The sequence below is a fragment of the Chlorocebus sabaeus genome, chromosome 1 (assembly GCF_047675955.1).
Source record: "Chlorocebus sabaeus isolate Y175 chromosome 1, mChlSab1.0.hap1, whole genome shotgun sequence".
Lineage (NCBI taxonomy): Eukaryota > Metazoa > Chordata > Mammalia > Primates > Cercopithecidae > Chlorocebus > Chlorocebus sabaeus.
In genome coordinates this window covers 9,439,129-9,464,689 of record NC_132904.1, presented here as the reverse complement: position 1 = coordinate 9,464,689, position 25,561 = coordinate 9,439,129, and the positions used below count along the sequence as shown (strand labels likewise).

Below are 25,561 nucleotides of genomic sequence, written 5' to 3'. Positions count from 1 at the left end.
GACCCTTCGAAAAGTGCTGGCAAAGCACAAGGTGGAGCACTTTATCCTGTCCCTGCCCCCCCACCCCCCACCCCAAGCCTACAGTGCTGGCAGGCTGCAAGTCACCAGCAGAGAAGGAAAAAAGCCACTTGGCGGTTTTAATTTTAGCTGCTCTGTGCCTGACAGGCAGGATTAGTTGGCTTGACCTTTAGTGTTGATGCCTCCCTAGGCCCAGGGCCTTAGTCAGGTGGCAGCTTCCAGGCACAAATCACCACTGGAGCTCATCAAACGTGGAAGTCTGAGCCCCAGGAAAAGGCCTTCAAAGGACAGAGGCTAGAAAGATGAGCGATGACCAAGGAGGGGCAAAATTGGTTCTCAGCGATGTTAACTAGTCACCAAAGGGGAGACTGTGGAGCCACCCACACACTCAGCTCCCACCACCAAAGCCACACACAGGAGGCAGGTGGTGGGCTTCCCTAATTAACCACCCACAGTCTCACCCCCGGACCAGGTGCTGAACAAAAGTTAAGGCAACTTTGGTGCTGCTGCTGCTGGTAGAGGAAGTTTATGTGAAAAGAAAAAGCAGGGGGTGGAGGGGGGGGGGCATTAAAAATAAAGAAGCAGACCCAGAAAACCACACTGCTCTTTTATTCAATGGAACATCCCCGCTTTAACGCAGTGTTGAATCTAACACCAAAAAAAGCCCAGAGAAATTTCTGCAGATAAACCAGTGAAGAGAACGCGCAGTATACATTATTATCAACATAATCACTCCATGGAAAGGGAAGCGGGAGGAAAAAGGAAGGAGAATGAATGAGGGGCTTCAAACCCCTAGACACTGCAAAACATTCAGACATTTGGGATTAAAATAAAACACAAAAGAAAGCCTTCCAGGAAGGAGAGGACCAAATGGAATCTGAGGCAGCTCAGGTGGTCAAGGAGCACAGGAAGAACTCCAGGCTGGCAGGCGAGCCCAAGGGAGCTCAGGCTGCCCACCCACTGCTGGCAGGAGCGCCAGGGCGGATGGGAATCCCGGAACCTGGAAATGAACCTACCCTTGGCAACTGTACAAGACTCCCTTGACAAGGGTGGCAGAGACTAAAAAACCTCACACTTTAAACATCTTCCGGGGTGGCTATGGCGCCTTGAAAAACTTAGAACCAAAGAACCCCACAACCAGCTTGACATGAATGGCCGAAGCCCATGCCCAAAACCATTTGCTCCCCTCTCCTTGGTAAGGGAAGGAGAACTGGAGAATGGAAAGGAATCTAATTGCAGCAGAAGACCGGGGAGAGCATCTCCTTGGACGGAGTCTGAAGAAAGGAAGAGATAAGGAAATAACAAAGGAAAAAGAAAAAAATTAATAAAAATTTCACGATATGGAGCCAGCGTGTTCCGATTCCGTCCACAAAAATAACTCAGGCTGCTTTGCCGAACCATCCTGTCCACCAGGGGCGTTGCTGAGGCTGTCTGCCTGGAAGGGTCACCAATGGGCGCGGAAAGTCCTCACTCTCATGGCTCGGGCCATCGCCGCCGCGGGGAGGGATCCTGGCGGCCCGGTTTGGGGAGAGGCAAAGGGAGTTGGGTGAGGAGAGAAAGAAGACAAAGAAGACACTCGATGCTACGGGGCGCCAGGAGAGCTCAAGCTGGCGCCCCTACTACCACCTGCCCGTTCCCAAGCGAATCCTCAGTCGCTTGGCCCAGCCCAGTGCGTGCACACACACACATGCGTGCACACACAATCACATGCGTGCGTCCCAATGTCTGGCTCCATATGGTGAGGTTCGGCGTGTTTAAACGAGACCAATTCTCTCTATATATAATATATATTTTCTTAAAAAACAAGTCTAGTTCTGTGGTGGAGGCGGTGGGGGAGCTGGAGGCATCCCGAAGGGCGGCATGCCCGCCACCCCCATGCCCATCATGGTGACAAAGTTAGAAGGGTCCATGGGAGGCGGAGGAGGAGGGGGCGGGGCATACATCATGCCGGCGGAACCAGGCGGTGGAGGCGGCGGAGGGGGAGGGGCCCCAGGCGGCAGAGGCGGCTGGACCCCGGGGGGCAGGGGCACCATAGTGGGGTTGCCTTGCATCTGAGGGGCTCCTGGAGAAGCTGCGGCAGCCGCCTGCTGCTGTTGCCATGGCGGGATGGACCCTGTGCCAGCGCTCGTGGTGGTAGTCGTCGTATCTGGGGTGGTAAAGAAGCCCAAGGTCACACGCGCGGGGGCACACCGCGGCTGTCTGCGGCTGCTGCCTTGGGATGGGGGCGAGGGGCGCCTGCTCCTTGCTTGGCATGCGGTACGGTGGTGGGGGGCGGGCGGGCGGGGCTGGTGATGGGGAGTGGAGGGGTGGGCACGACTACCCTGGGGTCAGCCTCGAGGTCTCTGGGCTTAACAGAGTAAGCCCTTTGTCACCAATGCCCCTGGAAGGGCTGAGGGGAAGGTACCAGACACAAGAACAGCTCTGATGTCCCTCCGCCCAGCCGCCGCCACCACCGAACGGCACATTCAACCTCAAGGCCACAGCTGCTCTCTCCCCACTGCCCGGTCCCACTTCTGCAGTCTCTCACCCCAATCACAGCCCTCGCCAGAGCAAGCATGCACCATCCCACACGACCCATATGCACCAGGCTCAGTCCAGCCAGCCGCTCACTCAGCCTGCGAGGCTCTGGACTTCTGGCCCCCTACCTACAATAGCAGGCTCCCCTTCAGGCCCCCACGAACCTCTCCCCCAGACACAACCACACCAAACATCAGCTCTCCTCTTCAAGATGCCCCTCTACCCCCTGGACCAGGAGGCCCTTTCTGTTCACAACCCCAGCAGAGCCCAGGGGATCATCCCAAGGCACCTGCCTGCTTGTGTGAGGCTCTATGGTTCCTGTCAGCCCCACCCCCATCCCACCCACCCCCACAAGCCCAAAATATTCTACTCACTTTGCTGCCATGGCAAGGGGGTACTGGAAGCCATACTGCTGCTGGGCGGAGGGGGTGGCGGAGGCTGCTGCTGCTGTTGTTGCCATGGGGGAAGAGGACCAGAGGGAGGGGGTGGGGGCTGCCCACTGGGAGGCGGCGGCGGTGGCGGCATCATGCCCATAGGTGGCGGCGGCATCATACCTGCGGGTAGGTGGAGGTAAAGATGAGGCCTCAGGGAAAGGGGGGAATTTGGGCCAGAGCCCCCACTCACCCAAGCCTAGGTGAAGACCCACAGTCAGCAGACAGCCATTACCTTTTCCTTGATGCAGGCGATAGACCCCAGAGCCCACAGGCGTACTTCCCAGGTACTGATCTTGATGGAAGGAAAGAGCAGGGACTTAGCAGGACATTGGAACTGGCCAGGGAAGCCACCCCTGTGATAACCTGAGTTGCTATCCTTACGCGAGTTCTGAAAACCATGCCTGTAAAAGGCAGGTCTGTGCCTACCCAACACAGCATCACTCCCTGAACCAGAATGGAGTCTTGCTCCTTCCAGAGCCATAACCTAGGCAAGTCAGGCAGATCTGACACATTGCCCAGCTACTTGAGAGTTGCTTCTAGCAAACAGTGACCTACATAACCCCTTCTTATCCCAAAGCCCCAAGGTTTCTGGTCTGACACTTACTTACCCATTGGAGGAGGGCCATGGTGCCCAGGAGGGTGGGGGCCCTGGTTCATCGGTGGTGGTGGTGGCTGCATCCAAGGGGGTGGGGGTCCATTGGGGTTGTGCTGCATGGGATGTCCACCATGCCCACCTGTCAGGCTGGGTAATGGGTGTGGGAAGCTGTGGGGGCCACCTCCGGGCCCACCAGGACCACCTCCATGCATGCCATGGTAGGGCCGACTCTCTGAAGGGCCAGAATTCATCCAGGGTGGGCGGCTCTGGGTGGTAGACATGAGAGACTACGTGAGAGCATTTCCCGCCAACGTCCCTGCCTGTGCCCCCTAGTGGCAACATTGTTCTTCTGGTAATGCCACAGGACCAGAACACAGTAACAAGGTCTTCCCAAAGTGAGAAGTCCCCAAACTGGCCTGAGATCCCAGAAGAACAATGTTGCCATTCACATCCATCTATCGGCTCTAACCAAACCACATGGCCATAGCTCCCAGTCTCTGCAGTAGAGAATGGAGAAGCCAGACCAAGAGAACCAGCCCCCAGGCTCACCGGTGGAGGTGGGTTGTTGGCGGGAGCAGCAGGACGAGGTGCACTGGCCAAGGGTGTGGTGGCAGGCCCAGAGGTAGAGCCCACAGATGCTGGGACAGGTGCTTCACCCAGTTCAGCCATGAGGGACAAATATTCTTTATCCATTCGTGCTTTATCCTGAGCTGACTGGGGATCACCAGGCCTGTAGTGGGGTGAGGGACACAAACAGAGAAAGGGGAAAAATTTGTTAAGAAAGCAGCTTTTACCCTGAGGAGCCAACATAAACTTTTGAAGAATTCAATCACCAGATCATCACACATCTTTCTAACCCCTTACTAGGCATGGCTCACAACAGTCTCATTAGATCTTCAGTTTCGTGCCCAGTTCTGCATCTGGGATCACCAGAGCAGAGGAGCCCTGGGTGAAGAGCACAGGAGACCCTGACCATCGATGAAGCACAGGTTCTCTCAAGTCAATTTCATCAAAATTTATTCCCAGTTTGAGGAAAGGAAAATCTATGCAAGACTGGCACAACTGCCAGAACGAACTTCCTGAACAAAACTTTACATAATTGCCAGTCAGTCAAAAAGTGTTGATATCCAGTGCTGACTTGCAACTGGTCAGAAATCTGTAGAGATTGCTTAGTCTTCTTGAACCAATTCTGAACAGCAAAAGCAATGAATTTCCTATTGAGCCCCAGTGAAAACATTTATACCAAAAACGGAAGCTTCCAGTTTTCTTGGGGCTAAGACAAACAGGGGTATCTGTACAGCCTATTTCTAATCATCCTGGGCTTTAAATCACACCATTACAGACCACACTAACAGAAAGGATGTTTCTCTTGGTAAGATTAACAGCAACCAATTAACGTGACAAAAGAGTTGTCCTGCACATTGCAGGCTACCAAGAAACCACAAGAGCCAGCCCCTCACCTTTGGAATTTGCAATCTGAAGCAATGTGGCCAGCCCCTCCACACTTGGTACACACTGTGGTGTTGGTAATGCTGCGGGTCTCTGAGCTCTGCCAGGGTCTTAAGATCCTATTAAGGGAAAAAGAGGTCAATGCAAGGGGACAATCTGTACTTCCACAGGTTCTTCAGGTCTCCACACACTCTCCTTTAAACTGATCACATACCTGTTGTCGTCTTCCCGAAGGGTCCCATTCAAGCGCGCCAACTCCCGAAGCTGCATTTTCCGTAGATCATTCTGGTCCTCTGGGGTCTCAATACCCTGCTTCAGGATGTTTCTTATCTAGTGAATATGCAATGAACAGTTAAGTGCTTAGGGCTTCCACGTAGGTTTCTGCCAAGAGGCTTCCTTTCTGGGCTCACCACTCACCTGTTCCACTGCCTTTTTGACGTTCTCCATTGTGTTGGCGGTGACCAGGGCATGAAGTGGTTCATCTTCTCCCGGCAACATCTGGCCATCTTTGCGCCCAACCTTCCCTTCTTTCACAGACCCTTTCCCCCGGATCATAATCTTGGCATTGCACTCCTTCTCTATGTTCTTCAGGGTGTTCCCTCTATAGAGAGGCAGAAATGACTGAGTTTATACCTGACAAGTTCACACTCAAGAGGGAACAGAGGCTGGACCAATTTGACACTGGTGGGAAACCACAAGCACAGAGAACTGGATTTTCCCACCAAAAGCTCCATGAACTCTACATTACAGTCAGCCACAGTAAACCTGAGGATTTGACTTCTCCGCACTAGCACGGAAGTTAAAACACCTTCTCACAGAAAGGCATTAATTCAGTCAAAATGAATGTCCTACCAAAAAGGGGAAAAGCAAGCCAACGGTACCCAATTAGGCACAAAACGGACACATCTCAGAGGCTCTAAAGGAATTCTATATCCTACAGACTAGCAGTTACTCACCTGGGCCCGATGAGCAGCCCCACAAAGTTGATTTCTGGGTACTCATCTTGTGGAATCATGACTTTATCACTCACACGTGTTGCTGGAGGTCTAAGAAAGAAAAGCCTGTCACTGCACACATTTCTGGAGAATGACACAGTCAGTAGCTTTTCTAAAACTAACTACTGGTACACCAAGTGCTAATTATGGGTGATTTGGGGTAAGAGGTGAGTAGTGCCAATATGGTCCCATCCCAGCAGGTCACCCATGATCTGCATGTGTCCTCATCCCAGATGACCTAGCCCCTCTGCTTACTTGTAATCTGCAGGTGGCTTGAAATCTGGATTGAGTGCAACCATCTCTGTGATGAGGTTGTGCCGCTCCTCTTCCAGCTTTTTGCGGGTGCGGAACTCTCGGGTGTTAAGCCGCTTCCCCTCGCTATTGTAGATGGGCTCAGGGGAAGGGGACCTGTGGGAAACAGACTCCCGTTTACTATTCTGCCCCGACTTCTCTCATTCCCATACGGACTATAACAAGTCTTTCCCAGCCCCTCTGCCTCTCAGACCCTAATACAACACTCCGGAGGAACCGACCATAACGTGTGCTACTCAAGATCGTGTGGAATGGGGAGATGGAAGCTGGCTGAACATTAAGGGTCTGGGGTGTGTGTGAGAAAGGAAAAAAATAAAAGGTTTTGCATCTAGAAGTGATGAGAGAAAAAATGTCTATCCTTTGGGGAAAATCTCTGGACTATAAGTGGCAAGGACAGTATCATCCCCTGGAGTCTTCTTGCCAAATATGGATTTTCTTCCATTTGAAAAAAAATTACAATATTCCAACTTTATGAACCACAGAAACCCCAAGTTTAGGCAAAATGTTCACTCTTGGAGAGCTAATGCCCTACGAGGAAAAGCTTCTGTACCCCTAACACATAATGCGCATGAGCTCCTTAACCCAATGCAACTGGGACTGAAGGCTACTGCAGCTACTGGCCCCCACAATGGAGAGAGATGGTTCAAGGCTTCGTCTTTGCTTTTCCTTCAATGGCCTGGCTGGCTGTGTCCAAGGCCCAGGAGACAACCTGTTTTCTGGCTGTTCGAGGTTGGGGAGTCTGAGTAGAGAAAAACGTTAAAGTGCTAAAGCAGCTTCTGTGAGAGGCTGCAAATGCAGATTTGGTCAAATACTTGTCTAGGGTCTGAACCTGCAAACAGCAAGGGGAAAACCTATGATTCTCCACCAGAGTTTACAAGTCCAGAAAGCAGATTTTCTCTCTCTCATTTTTTTAAGGAGTAAAATGCTGTTGCTACAAGTAAAAAAATATAATGATAAAATGGTCAGTTTACCACAGCTGGATTTTGCGGTAATAAAAAAGAGAGGTTACACTCCTAGAATTTTGAGTTAAGATTACAAAAAGGACCATAGCTTGATATTCTGAATGAAAATTTAGTAGCAGCTGCAAGAAGGGAAGAGACCATGTGGATCAGGTTATTAAAAAAACATCCTGAAAGTAGTCAAGACTCCTATACCCTTGGTTTAGTTGAGAGAACCTTGCCTAGTTGGAGAGCAAGGACTGAACTCGGCTGCTCCCACTGTCTTCAGCCTAAAGGGAACCATGTCACACCACGTTACACACACGATGGAATAAAAGGTCAGGTTTGTTCATGGCTAATGACGGCTAAATGACACCTCCGTTTCTAGCATTTGTATAAACTGTTAGCACAATCCAGTAAAAGTGAACAAAAGCAAACATACCCCAGCTCATTAGACTACCATCTTATACATTTAAGTCTACAAGAAAAGTTTTAAACATGTTTTACTGTGCAAGTTAAGCAGCATCAAAATAACAATAAAGTGGCTTAATTGATATAACACCTTTTTAATAAATTATCTTAATTAAGAAAACCCATGCATTTCCCTCCAACCTGGGCTCAAAAGCAAAACCAATCAGGCATTAGGGCCTCTTTCAAAACTGAATACAAGGGAGGAAAAACCCTGCTCTGGTTTTATTTCTAACATGCTTGACATTTCTAATTCCCACCCCATAGCTGTCTAGAATTAAGCACTCTTGGCTAGTTACAAAAACAAGTCTTACCAGCACCCAATTACCCAATTGGCCATGTGAAGGCCTCACAACAGTTTAACCTCTTCCCAAATTGCAGAAGTGAAAGGCAAAAACTAGTATTCTAGAGGTTAGACTGGCCCGACTTCTTCACCTCCAATAGGCATCGGCTAGATCAACTAAATTCTAATCCCAGTTATCCAGGAAGCAAAGAAGGTTTGTTAAAAATTCAACCTTTGGAGGAATTGACTGGTGACCTGTAGACATATTATTAAAGGGAAAAAGGCCAAAAAGGCACTAAACAGTTGTGGTCTATGACCTACAATGTAAATTTTTTAAAAAAAACTTCAAAAAGAAATGAAACACAACACAACCCTACAACCAAAATCTATCTATAGGTAAAATATAGCAAACGTAGTAAGTAAAATTAAAGAGTCGATATGGAGAAACAAGGAAGTTAATGTTTCCTGGCAAAGGGCGGAAGAAAGATGCATGAGTGAGTGACTTCTAAAGCCATTACATCATCTTCCTGATTTAAAAAGCTATTAACTAGGTAACAAAAGCCAAAAACACTACTTTTTAAAGCGAAGTCTTTTCAACTATGCTGTATGTACTAAGAGAAAATTCAGTGAGAGGGAGAGACTTACTGCCCTTCAAATTAAATGACCAATTTTAGCTGTTCAATCAGCTAATAAAATTCCAGTTTAAAAAAGTTCATCTCCCCCACACAAATTATTTTTCTGAGGTGAGAAACTGCAAATTGAAATGACATGACCACAGCTGTTTGAGGCCCACGCTCCCTTTAAGGAAAAAAAAAAAAGTAATTTAGGGTTGGTTGCATGCCTTCCCAAAATAGGTGAGAATATTCTGGCCCCTCCCAACACCCCCAAGGCAATGGCCAAGGCTGAAAGTTAACTGGCAGTGAAGGAAGTTGGTTAGAAATCTCATCTGATTTTGAAACCATCTCAAAACCATGAGCAGGAAGACTGCAGCAATGAGCGGACCAGAGCTCCTGGCTTGCTCAAGTTCAGTGATGCTCAAAAATATTTTTAGTCCCTGCACCGTGTACCTGTGAGAAAAACTCTATGCCCTGGGCTTTCGGCCAAAGCAGGTACTGAAAAGGCAGGTTAACAGGTCACCTCACTGTCCCTAAGGGTGGGTAAATCAGGTTAAGATCTACATGCTTACCAATTGGAAACCAGTTGTCCATTTTCCTGTAACTTTTTATTCTCCCAACATTTAAGTTTTATTCCAATTTTCTAACTGTTGACTGACCATACATTATTTCTAATTAAACCTTAATCCCCACAGTGGTCAGGGTACAGTCGTCATACTAGGATTTTATTGAACTGACACAATATGTTGCCACCAGTAAAACGTATTGAGAAAAAGGTAAAAGCGTTACTGTCAGCTGGTTAAAACTGTTTCCCAACCTGTCCTCAGGGTTAGGGGGGATGCCCAGGTCTCCTGTGCGCAGTTTACGAGTCAGGTCTTCTATCTGCAGTTGCACTGGAAGAAACCAGGTTAGGAAAGAAAAAAAAGGATGGAAAAAAGACAATGTTACCAATAAACATCTCAAATCTCAACAACAAGCATGAAGAACTCGGAGACTTTGAAAGGGACGACTGATCAGTGAACACATTGAAGCAAAAACCCCCAACCACCTATCGGCAGGAGTCCTTTTACATCTATAGGTTTTTTTCACTTCAAAATGGTTATCACTTAAGGAAGCAAACAGTTTGTTGGAAGAGGGGTTAGCAATAAAGACTGTTCACTAAGGCTAACATCCAAGCAATTACGAGGTGTTTCACCTCTTCCTCCCCACCAAGGCTTGCTTACAATTGGTACCCAGAACCAAAAACCATGTTATGTCACCAATACCAGATTCTCATCAAATTACTTGAGGGCAAGAATTGAGTTTTTCTTCATTAAATATTAAACATAGCCCAAAATGAGACCCAATTAACATGGGACAAGGAAAAATACCATTTGAGCAAAGACCATTTTCATTAATACCGCATTTAGAATTCCTTAAATAAGACATTTAACAACAAAATTCAACACCTTACAGAAATTTGTACATACTCTTTCTGTACAACCAGACCTGTACTAGTAAGGGTCTCCCAATACCTGCAGCTTTTATTCAATTATATGAAATATTTATTCAAACATTAAATGACAAACCACATATCTTAATAAACCAGTAACCATAAAGTGCTAAGAATTTCTTTTCAGGCTCGCTATTCATATAGGGAGCAGGCGTGTAGAAGAATGGAATGGGTGATCAAGGACAATGTACGTGGCTCTCGGGCCTTGACCAATGAGGCTGTGCATGAAAAAGAGAGATGAGGGTTTCACAAAAGTTGCCAGTGACTCCAGGGAAATGTTACACGGCTGATTTTCCAAGATAATGGGAACTGCAGAGCCAGAGCAGCTTTCTTCAATGTGCGGAATAACCACCTGTTCCTTACCTTCGTAGCATCTGAGAATTTTGAGCAGGCATCTCCAATAAGGGCAAGTGTTACTAGGTTGGGTTAAAATTGAGCTGGTTCCAAGATAGGATTAATGCGTCTAACCAAAGATTGCTTCTAACTTTAAATACATCCACAGGGCTATACCACACCCACACACTGAAACCCTGAAGAAATGAAAACCCATTATTATCGAAAAATACCAGCCAGACGCAGTGGCTCACGCCTGTAATCCCAATACTTTGGGAGGCCGAGGTGGGCAGATCATGAGGACAAGAGATCAAGACCATCCTGGCCAACATGGTGAAACCCTGTCTCTACTAAAAATACAAAAAAAATTAGCTGGGCATGGTGGCGTGTGCCTGTAGTCCCAGCTACTTGGGAGGCTGAGGCAGGAGACTCGCTTAAAGCTGAGAGGAGCAGGCTGCAGTGAGCTGAGATCGCACCACTACACTCCAGCCTGGCGACAGAGTAAGACTGCGTCTCTCCATTAAAAAAAAAAAAAAAAAAAGGCACTGAGGGCATCCTGGATAAAGCAGTATATACTGCGGAAGACAGAAAATTAGTGAGACACATGGCTCCCCAAGCTCCTTTATGCTAAAAAGTTCTGACTTTGCAGTTGAGTATTAAGCTCAACAACTCCAGGTGAAAGTCACTTTCACTGAGAGGGGAAGGTGAGTCTTCCTAACTGACTATGGAGATGTGTGGCCTGATCTAAAAAAAAAGGGTCATTTTCTTCTATGAAGAACTACACCTCTCCTTTGATTCTAACTATTTTGATTATAGCTATAAATAGCCCTTAGGGCCCAGTGAACTAACCAGCCCTCCACAGAAAGAGAAATGGAGAGATGTAAGGAATTTGTGCTCTTCCCATTTTCTAAGTATGCTTGTGTTCTTGGGATATCACTACACTAGGGGCATTTCACAAGGTTGTAAAGACCCAGAATGGTCTAATATGAGACACAAGGGAATGGGTGGGAGTAGACAGGAACAGTAGGGGAAAGAGTAAGTATTAGTAGTACTGTGAAAGGAGACAGACAATTCCAACGCCTCAAAATTCTCAGCAGTCTAAAAAACAGGAAATTAAGACCCTCAAGAGTAGTAACATGCTGGCCTTGAAGCGTTTTGGTTGTGAAGGCCACAGCCTCATAGGCTTAGGAGGTCTTTGCCCGAATTTCCTCCAAAGGGGATGTTTATTTGGTTAGTAGAAAATGTTTATCAAGTGAACTTTTTTGAGACAGCTTTAAAAGGTAAAACTTTCATTAAAAACTTTTTTTCAAAAAAGCAATTTTGAAGTTAATTTCAATTCCACTGTGGACAGTCATTCTTAATTCTCAAAACCTCCCAGCAGATAAAACCTTTTTATCCTAGCACTTCATTCCATATCCACACAATATCCCTTTCCCAGCAGAGTTAAGAGTAAATACAAGAGCCTTCATTTTAAGACAGCTCTCCATAAACCAAACCAGAAAAGATGTTGAAGGGAAGGTTAAATTCTTAAATTCAAGAAAATAAAAAGGGATAAATTGTAAACACACTTTCAGAACCACTTTTTGTCAGTTTTTTTTTTCTTTCAGAAAGTACCTATAAAAAGTAAAAGACCACATTTTAGGGGGAGAAATGAAATTATGGTGAAAGGCCATGCTGTGAAAAGTACTTGGTTTACAGTACCTGCGGTGTTCTCCACTGGGGCCTGTCCAGAGAGGCAGATGACACTCACCTCATCAACTGGCAATGAACAACAGCAGCTGAAAAGGGTGGGCTGCTGGTCTGGGGACTGTTCTTACCCCTAAGTGAGACCCTACCTTCCTGACACTCATGGAGAACACTGCAATTATGAACAGACCAAAACAAGGAGCTGCAAATGCAGAACTCACTGGGCAAAAACTTGACAGATGATACCAAAGTCATGAACATATCTCATCTCAAAAAAGATAACTACAATCTTAAACTTTCAAGAAATGCAGATCTTGCTCAGAATAAATCGTAACAATCTCAAAGTGCATTTGGATGCAGAACGTATATTTACCTATATAAGCTCGCTCTTGTTCTCGAGTAAGTCCAGGGGGAATAACTGTAGGCATTCCCGGAATCACTGTCTTCTGTTCCATTGTGTCTTGGTTCCAGCGGCTCCTCTTCCGCTTCTTACTTGGGAAGTCTAAAGGCAGAAACAAAGTCCATCAGATGTAAATATAAATAGTTACCAACAGACAGTTAAGGGTATTTAAGGTACTACACAGAAACTCAGCAGATTGTGAAACTGAGAGCTTAACCTAAAACTTAAACAGCAAAAAACCAGAAAACAAACCTCAGAGATCAGAGATTTAAAGCTTATGGCCACTACAAGGGTATGTGGTCCTGGGTCAGGCAAGTTAACATTTCACCTTCTTTTGTCTAGAGAAACTGTGAAATATATAAACACGGTAATCTTAATGTATATGACTGCAGAGAGTGTTAAATATACACTACATCAACCGTGAGTGCTCCGAAAGCCCCAGGGGAGACACAAATACACTGAAGAATCATAGGTTTGTAAAGCAGCCCTGATGGGACTGGGGGCTTTGCCCACCTCCACTCCCCTCACCAGTCACTTTTCTATGAGAGGCAGGACAAGAGCTAAACCTAGTTATACCCTACCGAGTGGGAAAAGCCCAATTCTTCAACAAGACCACTTTTGTCTTCGTAAGTTTGGCCAAGATCAGCATTCATTTTCCTGGCCAGTTGGACACTCAGGGTCTGAACTTTTAAAAGAATCTATCAAAAATTCAACAAACAACAACCTATACAATAGCAGCCAAGTTCTCCTTCCCCCATACACAGGCAGAAACTCCCTACATTTAGCACAAGAGTCCTTCTATTTCCCAGGGGATACACGATCAGAAGGAAAAACTTTTTAAAACAAAGTGACAGGGGAGCCGGTCAGACTGAGATCTAAGGATACCGAACGAAGATTTAAAAAAAAAAACTAGAGTTCTCTCCCCAAAAGAGACCAAAAAAGATCAGACCCAACCATCATCTGAAGCATGCCAACCTCTCCCGGATGAAAACCCTGCCTTGCTATACAAGCAGAGCAGCTATCCTTGGTATGGTTCCCATTCTGGCTCAAGACCAGAAAGGAGCCGCCGCACGTCATCAGGTGAGGCTTTCACGCCCTGCTGACATTCACAACCAGCACCCCGTCCAGTGCTGAACATCCGCCACCCCTCTTCCCCACACCAGCGGACTGAAGGGCAATAGGGGTCCCCGAGTCTATAAAACTGAGCCGCACAGCCCGGCCACCTCACTGCGTCTGCGCACAGAGCGCCTCCCGCCCGCCCGGCCCTCCCCAACAGCGCGCGTGCGCACTCGAGGCCCTAGAACCAGGCCGCGCGCGCCCTGGGGCGCCTCCGCCCGGGCCTCCCCGTGCGCGCGCGCGCGCGCGCCCCTGCCGCGTGCAGCCGCCGTCGCCGCCGCCGCGCGCCCCTCAGGCGGCCGGGCCCGTCCGCGCGACGCCTCTCGCGCTCTTTCGGCCCGACTCACCTCCTCCGCCGCCGGCCGGGCCCGGCTGCTGGTCCTTACGCGGCGGCTGGGGTGGCGGCGGCTGCGGCGGCGAGACGCGCTGGTAGAGCGGCGGCGGAGGGGGCGGCTGCGGCGGCGGGTACGAGGCGCCAGGGGACGGTGGAGGTGGAGGCGGCGGCGGCTGCTGGGGAGGCGGAGGGGGCGGCGGCGGAGGCGGCGGAGGCAGCGCCGCGAAGGGGAAGGCCGCGGTCAGGGCCCCCATCGAGCTCACGGGCGGGGGCGGCGGCGGCCCGGGAGCCAGCAGCCCCGCCCCAGGCCCGGGTGCAGGCGGAGGGCCCGGCTCGAAGCCCCCTTTGGGTCCGGGAAGCGGGGGGAGCCCGGGGGGGCCCAGCTTACCCAACGGCGTGGCGTTCGCTCCGGTCGCCATGGCGCCCCCGGGGACAGGCACCGGCAGCTGCTGTTCCTCGGCGGCGGCTTCTCCTTCGCAAGCCTCCCGGGGGGAGGGGACCCGACCGCGCTGCCGGAGCGCGCGGAGCCCGTCCTCTCACGCGGCGGGCGGCGGCGGCGCGAGACGCACAAAGAGGGAGGAGAAAGGCCGCCGCGGGGGCGGGCCGGGGGCGGCGGGACCGGGGACTGGATTGGGCCAGGCCGAGGCGAAGGGTCGAAATCGGGGGCCTCCGATTGGCGGAGCCTCAGTCCTTCTTGATGAGCGCTGGGATTGGCCGAACCGTTAGGCCAGGCGAGGAAATGGCGGCGGAGTCCGGTGGGCTGGGAGGTGTCGCAGCGCGCACTTCATTTGTTACTGCGTGAACTGAGCTCGGAGTCCAGAAAGGAGGGGATGGGGTGGGGCGAACTCTGTGACGGAGCGTCCACGAGCTCTCTCATTGGCTGCGGTGGTGGAGTCAATCAATTTCGCGTGCGTCGTAGTGTCGCGGGATTGGCTGTCGCTGGTTCCAGCTTTTTTCTACTCTCCTCCCTCAGGGGGCAGTTTCTCCGGGATTAAGCGAGAAGTCGCGGCGGAAAAGGCCCAGCCGGAACGAGATTTATGGCGGGGGAATCCTGGAGGAGGAAGTGCGCATGCGTAGATAGAGCAACACCGCCCTCTGCGCTAGTCCCCCTTCACCATCGACCCTCGGGTCCAGCATGGAAGCCCTAAGTGACGTCAACCTTTATTCCCATGGTAACGCGGAACCTTGGGGCGGGAGCACGGGAGGGGCTGATGCGCGCCGGAAAACCGGCTCCGTTACGCCGCAGGTAAAGAGACTTCCTGTTTTTTTTAAATAAAAAAATGACCCAAAAAGCTATGAATAGAGAAGACTTATTGAAGGATTAAAAACAGTATTTGAAGTGATGCAACAACAAATTAGATGAAAGATAACATAAGGTTGTCAATTCAAAAGTTACAAATACACACTTCTATCGGAATCTTAACGGAGTTCAGAGGATTTAATTAAATGATCTTAAAATCATATAAAACAATAACTACGGCCGGGCGGCGGTGGCTCACGCGTAATCCCAGCACTTTGACAGGCCAAGGCGGGCGGATCACAAGGTCAGGAGTTCGAGACCAGCCTGACCAATATGGTGAAACCCTGTCTCTACTAAAAAATACAAAAATTAGCTGGGCGTGGTGGTGCACGCCTGCAATCCCAGCTACTCGGGAGGCTGAGGCAAGAGAATCACTTGAAGCTGAGAGGCGGAGGTTGCAGTGTTCCTAGATTCGGCCACTGTACTTCAGCCTGGGTGACAGAGCAAGACTGTCTCAAAAAAAAAAATACTACAGTAGTGGGAAAACTTTACAAGATGGAGCAGGAGCTTGCCTTTCCAGATGACAAACATAGTATATAAAACAAAATAGGCCAGTGCGGTGGCTGACACCTGTAATCCCAGCACTTTGGGAGGCCAAGGTGGGTGGATCACCTGAGGTCAGGAGTTCGAGACCAACCTGACCAACACAGTGAAAACCCTGTCTCTACTAAAAGTACAAAAATTAGCCCAGCATGGTGGCAGGCGCCTGTAATCCCAGGTTCTCAGGAGGCTGAGGCAGGAGAATTGCTTGAACCCGGGAGGCGGAGGTGCAGTGAGCTGAGATCGCTCCACTGTTCTCCAGCCTGGGCAACGGAATGAGACTCCGTCTCAAAAACAAAAAAACCACAATAATAAAACAATATGATATTGTTGGTAGGAAAGACACATTAGTGCAACAGAATTCGGAAATACCACAAAGGTGGTATTTTATTTCAATTAGGAAAAGATGATTTAGTTGATAAATGGTGTAGAATCTTAAATTTAAACAACAAGACATTTAGAATATAATTTAGGAGACTATAAGGGTAATCTAGGGTAATCTAGGGATTGAGGGACTGCAAAGACAGGAACCTCAAACTATGAAAAGATATACTTGATTACCCCAAAACTTAACACTGTGATAAAAGTCAACAGACAATGATAGATGAGGAAAAAATATTTGCCATACATGATAAAGAGCCAGTATCTATAATATACAAAGAAATCTTAAAAACTAATTAGAAAAAAGGCAGAAACAATAGAAAAGGAACAAAAAATAGGAATGGACATGTCTCAGAAGAATAAATCCAAATAGCCAAGAAACATGAAAGGGTGTACAACCCCTCTGCTGTGGTTTTTTAAAATAAATATAAAAGATGTTGGAACCCCCACAACGCTTCAAACCTGGAGAGAGAGGTGGCTGTGATCTCAGCCACATAGGGTTATACTTTTTTCTCAGATAATAAATTAGACCTGCTTATTTTTTCTGTTCTGTAAAATTACTGGAGAGAATGAAACACCGGGACAAAAACCTGCTGCCTTCTTAATGACCCTTCTTATAGATTAACTTCCCTTTTGTTGTCCTGCTTTACTTAGACCAGATGACAGCAAACCCATGACTATTACACTCTCTGTAAAAAATGTTAAATGTATGCCTCCCAAAAAGAAACACTACTTACAACCAAATTATTATTATTATTTTTTTTTTTTTTTTTATTTGAGACAGTCTTGCTGTTGCCCAGACTGGAGTGCAATGGCACAATCTCGGCTCACTGCAACCTCTGCCTCCGGGGTTCAAGCAATTCTCCCCCGTCAGTTTCCCAAGTAGCTGGGATTATAGCCACCTGCCATCATGCCCAGCTAAGTTTTGTATTTTTGTAGAGTTGGGATTTCACCATGTTGGCCAGGCTGGTCTTGAACTCCTGACCTCAGGTGCCCACCTCAGCGTCCCAAAGTGCTGAGATTACAGGCATGGGCCACTGCACTCGGCCTACAACCAAATTACTATAACTATGCACCGACCATATATGAAAAATGTAATCCTAAAACTCCTCTGCCTCTGCCTGTGTGAATGAAACCTTAACTTCTCTACTTCAAAACACTGACTCCATTCATTTGGAGTCGGTGTTTCCAGGTGGTCCACCCTCATGTTTTGTGCTTGAATAAACTATTAGAATTAGATTCTGACCCTTTTGATTACTTTAGGTGGACAGGTTTGAATATGTCCCCCAAAACTCATGTGTTAGAAACTTAATCTCCGGCCAGGCGTGGTGTCTCCATCACTTTGGGAGGCAGAGGTGGGTGGATCACCTGAGGTCAGGAGTTCGAGACCAGCCTGGCCAACATGGTTCTCCTGCCTCAGCCTCCCAAGTAGCTGGGATTACAGCCACCGCCACCATGCCTGGCTAATTTTTTGTATTTTTAATAGAGACGGGGTCTCGCCATGTTGGCCAGGCTGGTCTCGAACTCCTGACCTCAGGTGGTCCACCCATCTCAGCCTCCCAAACTGCTGGGATTACAGGCATGGGCCACAACACCTGGCCAGAAATCTCTATTCTTTTTTTTTTTTTTTTTTTTTTTTTTTTGAGACGGAGTCTTGCTCTGTAGCCCGGACTGGAGTACAGTGACCAGATCTCGGCTCACTGCAAGCTCCGCCTCCCGGGTTTACGCCATTCTCCTGCCTCAGCCTCCGGAGTAGCTGGGACTACAGGCGCCCGCCACCTCGCCCGGCTAGTTTTTTGTATTTTTAGTAGAGACGGGGTTTCACCGTGTTAGCCAGGATGGTCTCGATCTCCTGACCTCGTGATCCGCCCGTCTCGGCCTCCCAAAGTGCTGGGATTACAGGCTTGAGCCACCGCGCCCGGCCTAAATCTCTATTCTTAATTACCCAGACTGGGTGTGGTGACTAATGCCTGTAATCCCAGCACTTTGAGTCTGAGGTGGGGGCATCTCTTGAGCTCAGGAGTTTGTGACCAGCCTGGGCAACAGATCAAGACCTCACCTCTACTAAAAAAAAAAAAAATGCTAGTCATGGTGATCCATGACTGTAGTCCCAGCTACACGAGAGACTGAAGCAGGAGGACTGCTTGAGCCCAGGAGATCGAGGCTGCAGTGACCTATGATCACGCCACTGTAATCCAGCCTTGGCAACAGACCAAGACCCTGTCTCAAATAAATAAATAAATTACCCAGTCTCAGGGATTCTGTTATAGTAATACCACCTTAGACTGTGCTGAGTTTGTGCGACTGTTACAGAATCCCTGAGACTTGCTAATTTATTTACCAGTATTTAGATACTGCCTATAACGGAAATACAAATAAAGGTGATAATGAGGAATCTCAAAATAAATGAAAATAGCAGAACATAAACGTGTTAACACCTACTATCGTTAATCTTTTAGAAAGCATTGTGCTGTCTATTAAAATTGTTCCCCCTTTCAAAAAATAAAAAATATGCACCTATACTCACAGCTACTTGAGAAGCTGAGTTGGGAGGATCCCCTGAGCCCAGGAAGTAGAGGCAGAAGTGAGCTGTGATTGGGCAACAGAGTAAGACTCTGTCTCAAAGGAAAGAAAACATAAACCTTTTCAATCCAATATCCCACTCCTGGGAATCTGCCCCCAAAACAAGCCATGTGATTACATAATGTTTGCAAAGTCTTCTGCATTTACTGCAGCATTGTTTGTAGTGGTAAAAATGGGCAAACAAAGTGAATTTCTATCAATATATGAACGACTGAATTTGAAAACCCATAACCTGGAATATTAGGCAGCTTTGAAAAGCTGTTAATTCATACCAACCGACCTAAAGTAACTTCTGTGTTAAGTGAACAAAGGAATATATATGACATGGCCTTGTTTTTGTAACACAAACCCCATACAGATGTGTGTATGTTTGCGTATGATTGAGCGTAACAAAGGCTACAGAAGGATACGTAGCACATGCCCTCCTATTGCAGAGTGAAATGGGAAGTTACCCAATACATCTTAAACATCCAACCTTTTTTTTTTTTTTTTTTTTAATGAGATGGAGTCTCGCTCTGTCACCCAGACCAGAGTGCAGTGGCATGATCTTGGCTCACTGCAACCTCCTCCTCCTGGGTTCAAGCGATTCTCATGACTCAGCCACCAGAGTAGCTGGGATTACAGGCACATGCCACCATGCCTGGCTAATTTTTGTATTTTTAGTAAAGACGGGGTTTCACCATGTTGACCCTGGTCTCGAACTCCTGATCTCAAGTGATTCGCCCACCTCAGCCTCCTAAAGTGCTGGGATTACAGGTGTGAGCCACCACACCCCGCCTAAAAATCCAACATTGAAAAAAAAAAAAATGCTTCATATGTTTAAAAAATGTATTACATGATCCCATTTATGCAACATTATATAACTATAGGCATTGAGAAATGCACCAAGGGCTGGGTGCAGTGGCTCACACTTGTAATCTCAGCACTTTGGGAAGGCAAGGCAGGAGGATCGCTTGAGGCCAGGAGTTCGAGACCAGCCTTGGCAACATAAGGAGACTTCGTCTCTACAGAAACAAAAATAATAATCAGCTGAGCATGATGTGCGCCTGTAGTTCCAGCTACTTGGGAGGCTGAGGCAGGAGGATTGTTTGACCCCAAACAGTTTGAGGCTGCAATAAGCTGTGATCACACCACTGCACTGAAGCCTAAGTGACAGAGGGAGACCCTGTTTCCAAAAAAAAAAAAAAAAAAACTCGGCGCAGTGGCTCACACCTGTAATTCCAGCACTTTGGGAGGCCAAGGCAGGTGGATCATGAGGTCAGGAGATCGAGATTGTCCTGGCTAACACGGTGAAACCCTATCTCTACTAAAAGTACAAAAAAAATTAGCCAGGCCTGGTGGCAGGCGCCTGTAGCCCCAGCTACTCAGGAGGCTGAAGCAGGAGAATGGCATGAACCCGGGAGACAGAGCTTGCAGCGAGCCAAGATCACGCCACTGCACTCCAGCCTGGGCGACAGAGCGAGACTCCATCTCAGAAAAAATTAGTCGGGTGTGGTAGTCTCAGCTACTCATGAGGACTGAGGTGGGAGGATGGCTTGAGCCTCCGAGGCAGAGATGGCAGTGAGTGGAGATGGCACCACTGCACTCCAACCTGGGTGACAGAATGAGACCCCATCTCAAAAAAAAAAAAAAAAAAAAAAAAAATGGCTGGGTACGGTAGCTCACACCTGTAATCGCAACACTTTTGGAGGCCAAGGCAGGCAAATCACTTGAGACCACGAGTTCAAAACCAGCCTGACCAACATGGTGAAACCCCATCTCTACTAAAAAGACAAAAATTAGCTGGTTGTGCTGGTGCACACCTGTAGTCCTAGCTACTCAGGAGGCTGAGGCAGGAGAATCACTTGAACCTGGGAGGCAGAGGCTGCAGTGAGCCGAGATCGTACCACTACAGTCAGGGCGACAGAGCAAGACTCCCATCTCAAAATAAAAGAAAAAAAGAAAAAGATGCAGCCGGACGCGGTGGATTACACCTGTAATCCCAGCACTTTGGGAGGCCAAGGCAGGCAGATCACCTGAGGTCAGGAGTTCAAGACCAGCCTGCCCAATGTGGTGAAACCCCATCTCTACTCAAAATACAAAAATTAGCCGGGCATGCCTGTAATCCCAGTTACTCGGGCGGCTGAGGCAGGAGAATCACTTGAACCCAGGAGGCGGAGGTTTCAGTGAGCCAAGATCAGGCCACTGCACTCCAGCCTAGGTGACAGAGTGAGACTCCGTCTCAAAAAAAAAAAAAAAAAAAAAAAAATTGAACACTTACCTATGACTTCCATATGACTTCCCCACTTCCATTTGGAGTATGTCCTTCCACTCCAAAGTATTTACCCACAAGAAATGATAGAATATATCCAACAAAGACAGGTACATGAATGTTCATAGCAGCTTTATTTGTAATAGTTCAAAACTGGACATGGTCCAAATGTCCATCAACAGATGAATAGCTAAGCAAACTGGTGCATCCAAACAATGGAATACTACTTGGCAATAAAAAGGAATAAACTATTAATACATTCAACAGGGATGACTCGCAAATCCTTATGCTCAGCTAAGCAAGAAGCCAGACAAAACACAAATACATACTGTGTGATTCTATTTACATACATTCTAGAAAGTGCAGATTAACCTGTAGTGACAGAAAGCAGCACAGTTGTTACTTGGGGATGGGAGGCAAGAAGCAGGAGGGTGGGCTTACCAAGGGCATGGGAAACGTTCCCGAGTGAAGGGGATGGTGGTTATCTTGATTGTGGAAATGGTTTCACGGGTGTACACATATGTCAAAAGTCATCACGTACACATTTTTATATGCAGCTTATTGTATAATGCCAGTTATGCCTCAATAAAACTGTCTTTCAACAATACACACTAGAAGGCAGAAACTGCAAGACAGCAACTCCAGAGTTCTGTGCAGGACACTGCAGTGATTCCTCTCCATTTATTTTCATCATCTAGGGAAGCATGCTCTTCATTTTTTTTTTTTTTTTTTTTTTTTGAGACGGAGTCTCGCTCTGTCTCCCAGGCTGGAGTGCAGTGGCCGGATCTCAGCTCACTGCAAGCTCCGCCTCCCGGGTTTACGCCATTCTCCTGCCTCAGCCTCCCGAGTAGCTGGGACTACAGGCGCCCGCCACCTCGCCCGGCTAATTTTTTGTATTTTTTAGTAGAGACGGGGTTTCACCATGTTCGCCAGGATGGTCTCGATCTCCTGACCTCGTGATCCGCCCGTCTCGGCCTCCCAAAGTGCTGGGATTACACATTTTTGGTTTTGTCTTTCAAGCGAGCTCTATTTTTTCAGTGTTTACTTTTAAATATTTTTTTAAAATTTTTTTTCGTTTTTTTTGTTTGTTTGTTTTGTTTTTTTTCGAGACAGGGTCTCACTCTGTCACCCAGGCTGGAGTGCAGTGGCAAGTTCATAGCTCACTGCAGCCTTGAACTCCTAGGCTCAAGCAATCCTCCTACCTTTGCCTCCAGAGTAGCTGCGACTGCAGGCGAGTGCCACCATGCCCAGCTAATTTTTGCATTTTTTGTAGAGACAAGGTTTCATCATGTTGCCCAGGCTGGTCTAGAACTCCTGGGCTCAAGTGATCTGCCTACCTCAGCTTCACAAAATGCTGGGATTACAGACATGAACCACCATGCCCAAACTAAAATTTTATGACATAATATTTGATACATACAAAAGGATGTGTGGCACCTTATGTGAGTTAGGAACTGAGTTATAACTTAAATATCCATGAACTTACCACCAAACCTGAGAGTTGTGATATTACCAATACCTTTACAAATTCCTGGGCTCCTTCCTTATCCCATCCCACACTCCTCTCAGGGACCACCATCTCAGATTTTGTGCTTTTCCTTCCCTTGATTTTTTAATAGGGTTTTATGTTGGGCGTGTATTGCTAAACAATAGATGGTTTCATTTTGTTTTTGAGCTTTATAAAATGCTATCATACTGTGCATAAAGTGCTGTTTTAATTTACCTCTAAGATTCATCTATGTTATTGCATTATGTCTGTTACAGTATTTCTGCTGCTCCCGACAGCCCTGCAGTTGGCTTTGGATATGGTAAACCTAAGGAAAGTAAAGCTCAGTGAGGTGGGGTGGCTCACCCAGTCCAACGGCAGATTGCAGGGACTCCTCTTCACCACATCTTGTCCATTCCCTCACTTGCAAGAGTCTCCTGTGCACTGGCAGTGAGCAGGTGCTCGACATGCCACAGGGAACACGGCAGATCCTCCACCGTCCCAAAGCACACATCATGGCGCTCCCCTTGACTTTCACCAGGACGACTCTGGGTACAGGCCAGTTATCTGAACATCCTGGGGGGGTCCATGTCCCTTCTACTTGTCCTCAAGAATGACTTAAAGAGTCTGGTCTGGCCCTCCCACAGGTTTCTGCCCATGGAGGGCAACTGGACAGCGGCTATCACCACAACAAATGCAGCCACCCCTGACTCATTAATACTACTTCCAGGAACTTATCCTCTAGAAATGCTTGAATATGTACAGAGGGGCACCGGCCTAAGAATATTACAGCATTGTTTGTAATATAAAAATAGTAAAAACAACTCAAGTTTCCACCAATAGGGATCTCACTGCAGGTCATTAACATTTGTTATGGGAAACATACACAATGGAATACCACTAGCTGTAAAAAAAAAATTTTTTTTGGCTGGGCGCGGTGGCTCAAGCCTGTAATCCCAGCACTTTGGGAGGCCGAGACGGGCGGATCACGAGGTCAAGAGATCGAGACCATCCTGGCTAACACGGTGAAACCCCGTCTCTACTAAAAAATACAAAAAACTAGCCGGGCGAGGTGGCGGGTGCCTGTAGTCCCAGCTACTCCGGAGGCTGAGGCAGGAGAATGGCGTGAACCTGGGAGGCGGAGCTTGAAGTGAGCTGAGATCCAGCCACTGTGCTCCAACCTGGGTGACAGAGTGAGACTCCGACTCAAAAAAGAAAAAAATTTTTTTTAAAAAAGTGAGATCTTTGATAACGCAAAACTCTCCAGGATATATACATATTTTTTCGGGGTGCACGTGATAATTTAATACATTCATATTCTCCAGGATATATTTTTTTTTTTTCCTTTTTTTTTTTGAGACAGAGTCTCGCACTGTCGCCCGGCCAGAGTGCAGTGGCACGTTCTAGGCTCACTGCAACCTCCGCCTCCCAGGTTCAAGTGATTCTCCTGCCTCAGCCTCCCAAGTAGCTGGGATTACAGGCGCCCGCCACCATGCCCAGCTAGTTTTTTGTGTTTTTAGTAGAGACAGGGTTTCACCATGTTGGCCAGGCTGGTCTCGAACTCCTGACCTCGTGATTTGCCCACCTCGGCCTCACAAAGTGCTGGGATCACAGGTGTGAGCCACCACACCCGGCCCCCCAGGATATATTTTTAAAGGGCAAGGTCAATACAATATGTGGAATATGGTAATACGTATATAAAAAATTGCAAAGAATAAAATATACCAAATTGCTTAAATATGCAAAATACTTCTAGAAGGGTTCATAAGTAACTGGGACCAGGGTGGCTGGGGACAGGGGTAAGAGGGAGACTCTTCATGACATCTCTGCTGTATTTTAAAAAATACGTACCATGGGCAAAGGCTACCCATTTAAAAATACATAAATAAAATTTAAAGTGTTAGTCTCTCAGTGCATATTACCCGGCTTCTCGGCCTTTCTTTGCTCTTGGCCTGCCTTTGCTAGCAGCAAGCGTTTTATGGGAGGCCCCCACTTTGGCAGTTTACACTCTGCAGTCCAAACCCCCTTTCCAGACTGAATCTGAGGGCTGGGAAGATCCGCCACAAGGAGGCACTGTCTGCTGCTGGCCACTTGGTGGGTGGAAAGCCAGCCCTCCCCAGGGCGCCTTTGGTCAGGGTCTTCGCTGAGCAGGAGCTCACCTCCCTGTCCCCACTTACCCCACCCTGGTCCCAACATTCCTCCAAGAAATCTGGAAAATTGGAAGTTAGGAATTCACTTTGTATCCCTGTTACCACCGACCCCAATTTGGAAGATGCTCCTCACCCTCCTTGGGGCTCCCGGGAACATGGGTGTGAATGTCTGGTGTGAAGAGATGTGTTCCCTCCCCTGGGCTGGCTCCCCATTCCAGCCAAGAAACCCTCCAGTCACTGGACGGAGTCAGAATAGTTGAAACTCTGCTGGAGGGTGGCTGAGGGGACAGTGTGACACCCTGGGAGCCACTGAGCCTACTCCCATGGCTGCCATCCACCTACCATGTCACTCCGCAAGTCTTTATTGTCGCCCACCAGGTGCAAAGCTCTTACTCCAACACCTGCCTTGAATGTCAGGGGTGACGATGGGGCCTTTGCTCCAGCTGTTCCCCCCATCCTGCCCCCACCTTCCCATCCCCCCAACTGTGCGCCCTCAAGGCCACTCCCATCCTGCCTCCTGGGCTGCAGCTGCCCAAAGGCTCTGGTCAAGAGCGGCTTATCAGTGCCTGGGGCAAGAGGGGATGCCCGGCCCTGGGGACCCTGGTGTTCAGAGCTGAGCAGACAGCCCCTGGGAGAATGACAGCGTAAGCACAAGCTACAGGAGGATGGCCATGAACTCAAGATGCAGGCTCCCTCCCTGGGGGCTGGTCCATTCCTGGTAGTGACCCCAGGGCCTGGCACTGAGGCAGCCCTCGGGAGTCTGGTAGATGGACATAGGCTAGCCTTCCCGTCCAATCTGATGATCGTGCTGTCATCTGATGTTCCTGGCCTAACACCTAAGCAGTAGGTGGAGGCAGGGATACAGGTCACACAGGCTACCTCCGCA

General features: G+C 48.1%; 1 protein-coding gene and 1 long non-coding RNA gene across 13 annotated transcripts; one reads left to right on the top strand and one right to left on the bottom strand.

Annotated features, from left to right (window-relative positions):
* Positions 1–608: 608 nt before the first annotated feature.
* On the bottom strand, positions 609–14,775 carry SF1 (splicing factor 1). Of its 12 annotated transcripts, none has more exons than XM_007993447.3 (14): positions 14,373–14,775; positions 12,508–12,636; positions 9,441–9,516; positions 6,264–6,416; positions 5,970–6,059; positions 5,431–5,614; positions 5,228–5,343; positions 5,025–5,132; positions 4,114–4,294; positions 3,578–3,851; positions 3,202–3,261; positions 2,910–3,089; positions 1,960–2,164; positions 609–1,527 (listed from the first exon to the last, which is right to left on the bottom strand). In XM_007993447.3, exons 1-14 carry the CDS (start codon positions 14,401–14,403, stop codon positions 1,398–1,400), a joined length of 1,917 nt encoding a protein of 638 aa, XP_007991638.3. In that variant the 5' UTR covers positions 14,404–14,775; the 3' UTR covers positions 609–1,397. The 12 variants fall into 12 exon arrangements, with proteins under 12 accessions (XP_007991638.3, XP_037855041.2, XP_007991630.3 ...); XM_037999113.2 differs by having other exon boundaries at positions 13,998–14,742; XM_007993439.3 differs by having other exon boundaries at positions 609–2,164.
* On the top strand, positions 14,009–24,435 carry LOC119624444 (uncharacterized). Its single transcript, XR_005240577.2, has 3 exons — positions 14,009–14,115; positions 14,958–15,230; positions 22,804–24,435. It is a non-coding gene; the product is annotated as an uncharacterized lncRNA (long non-coding RNA).
* The last annotated feature ends 1,126 nt before the right edge of the window (positions 24,436–25,561 follow it).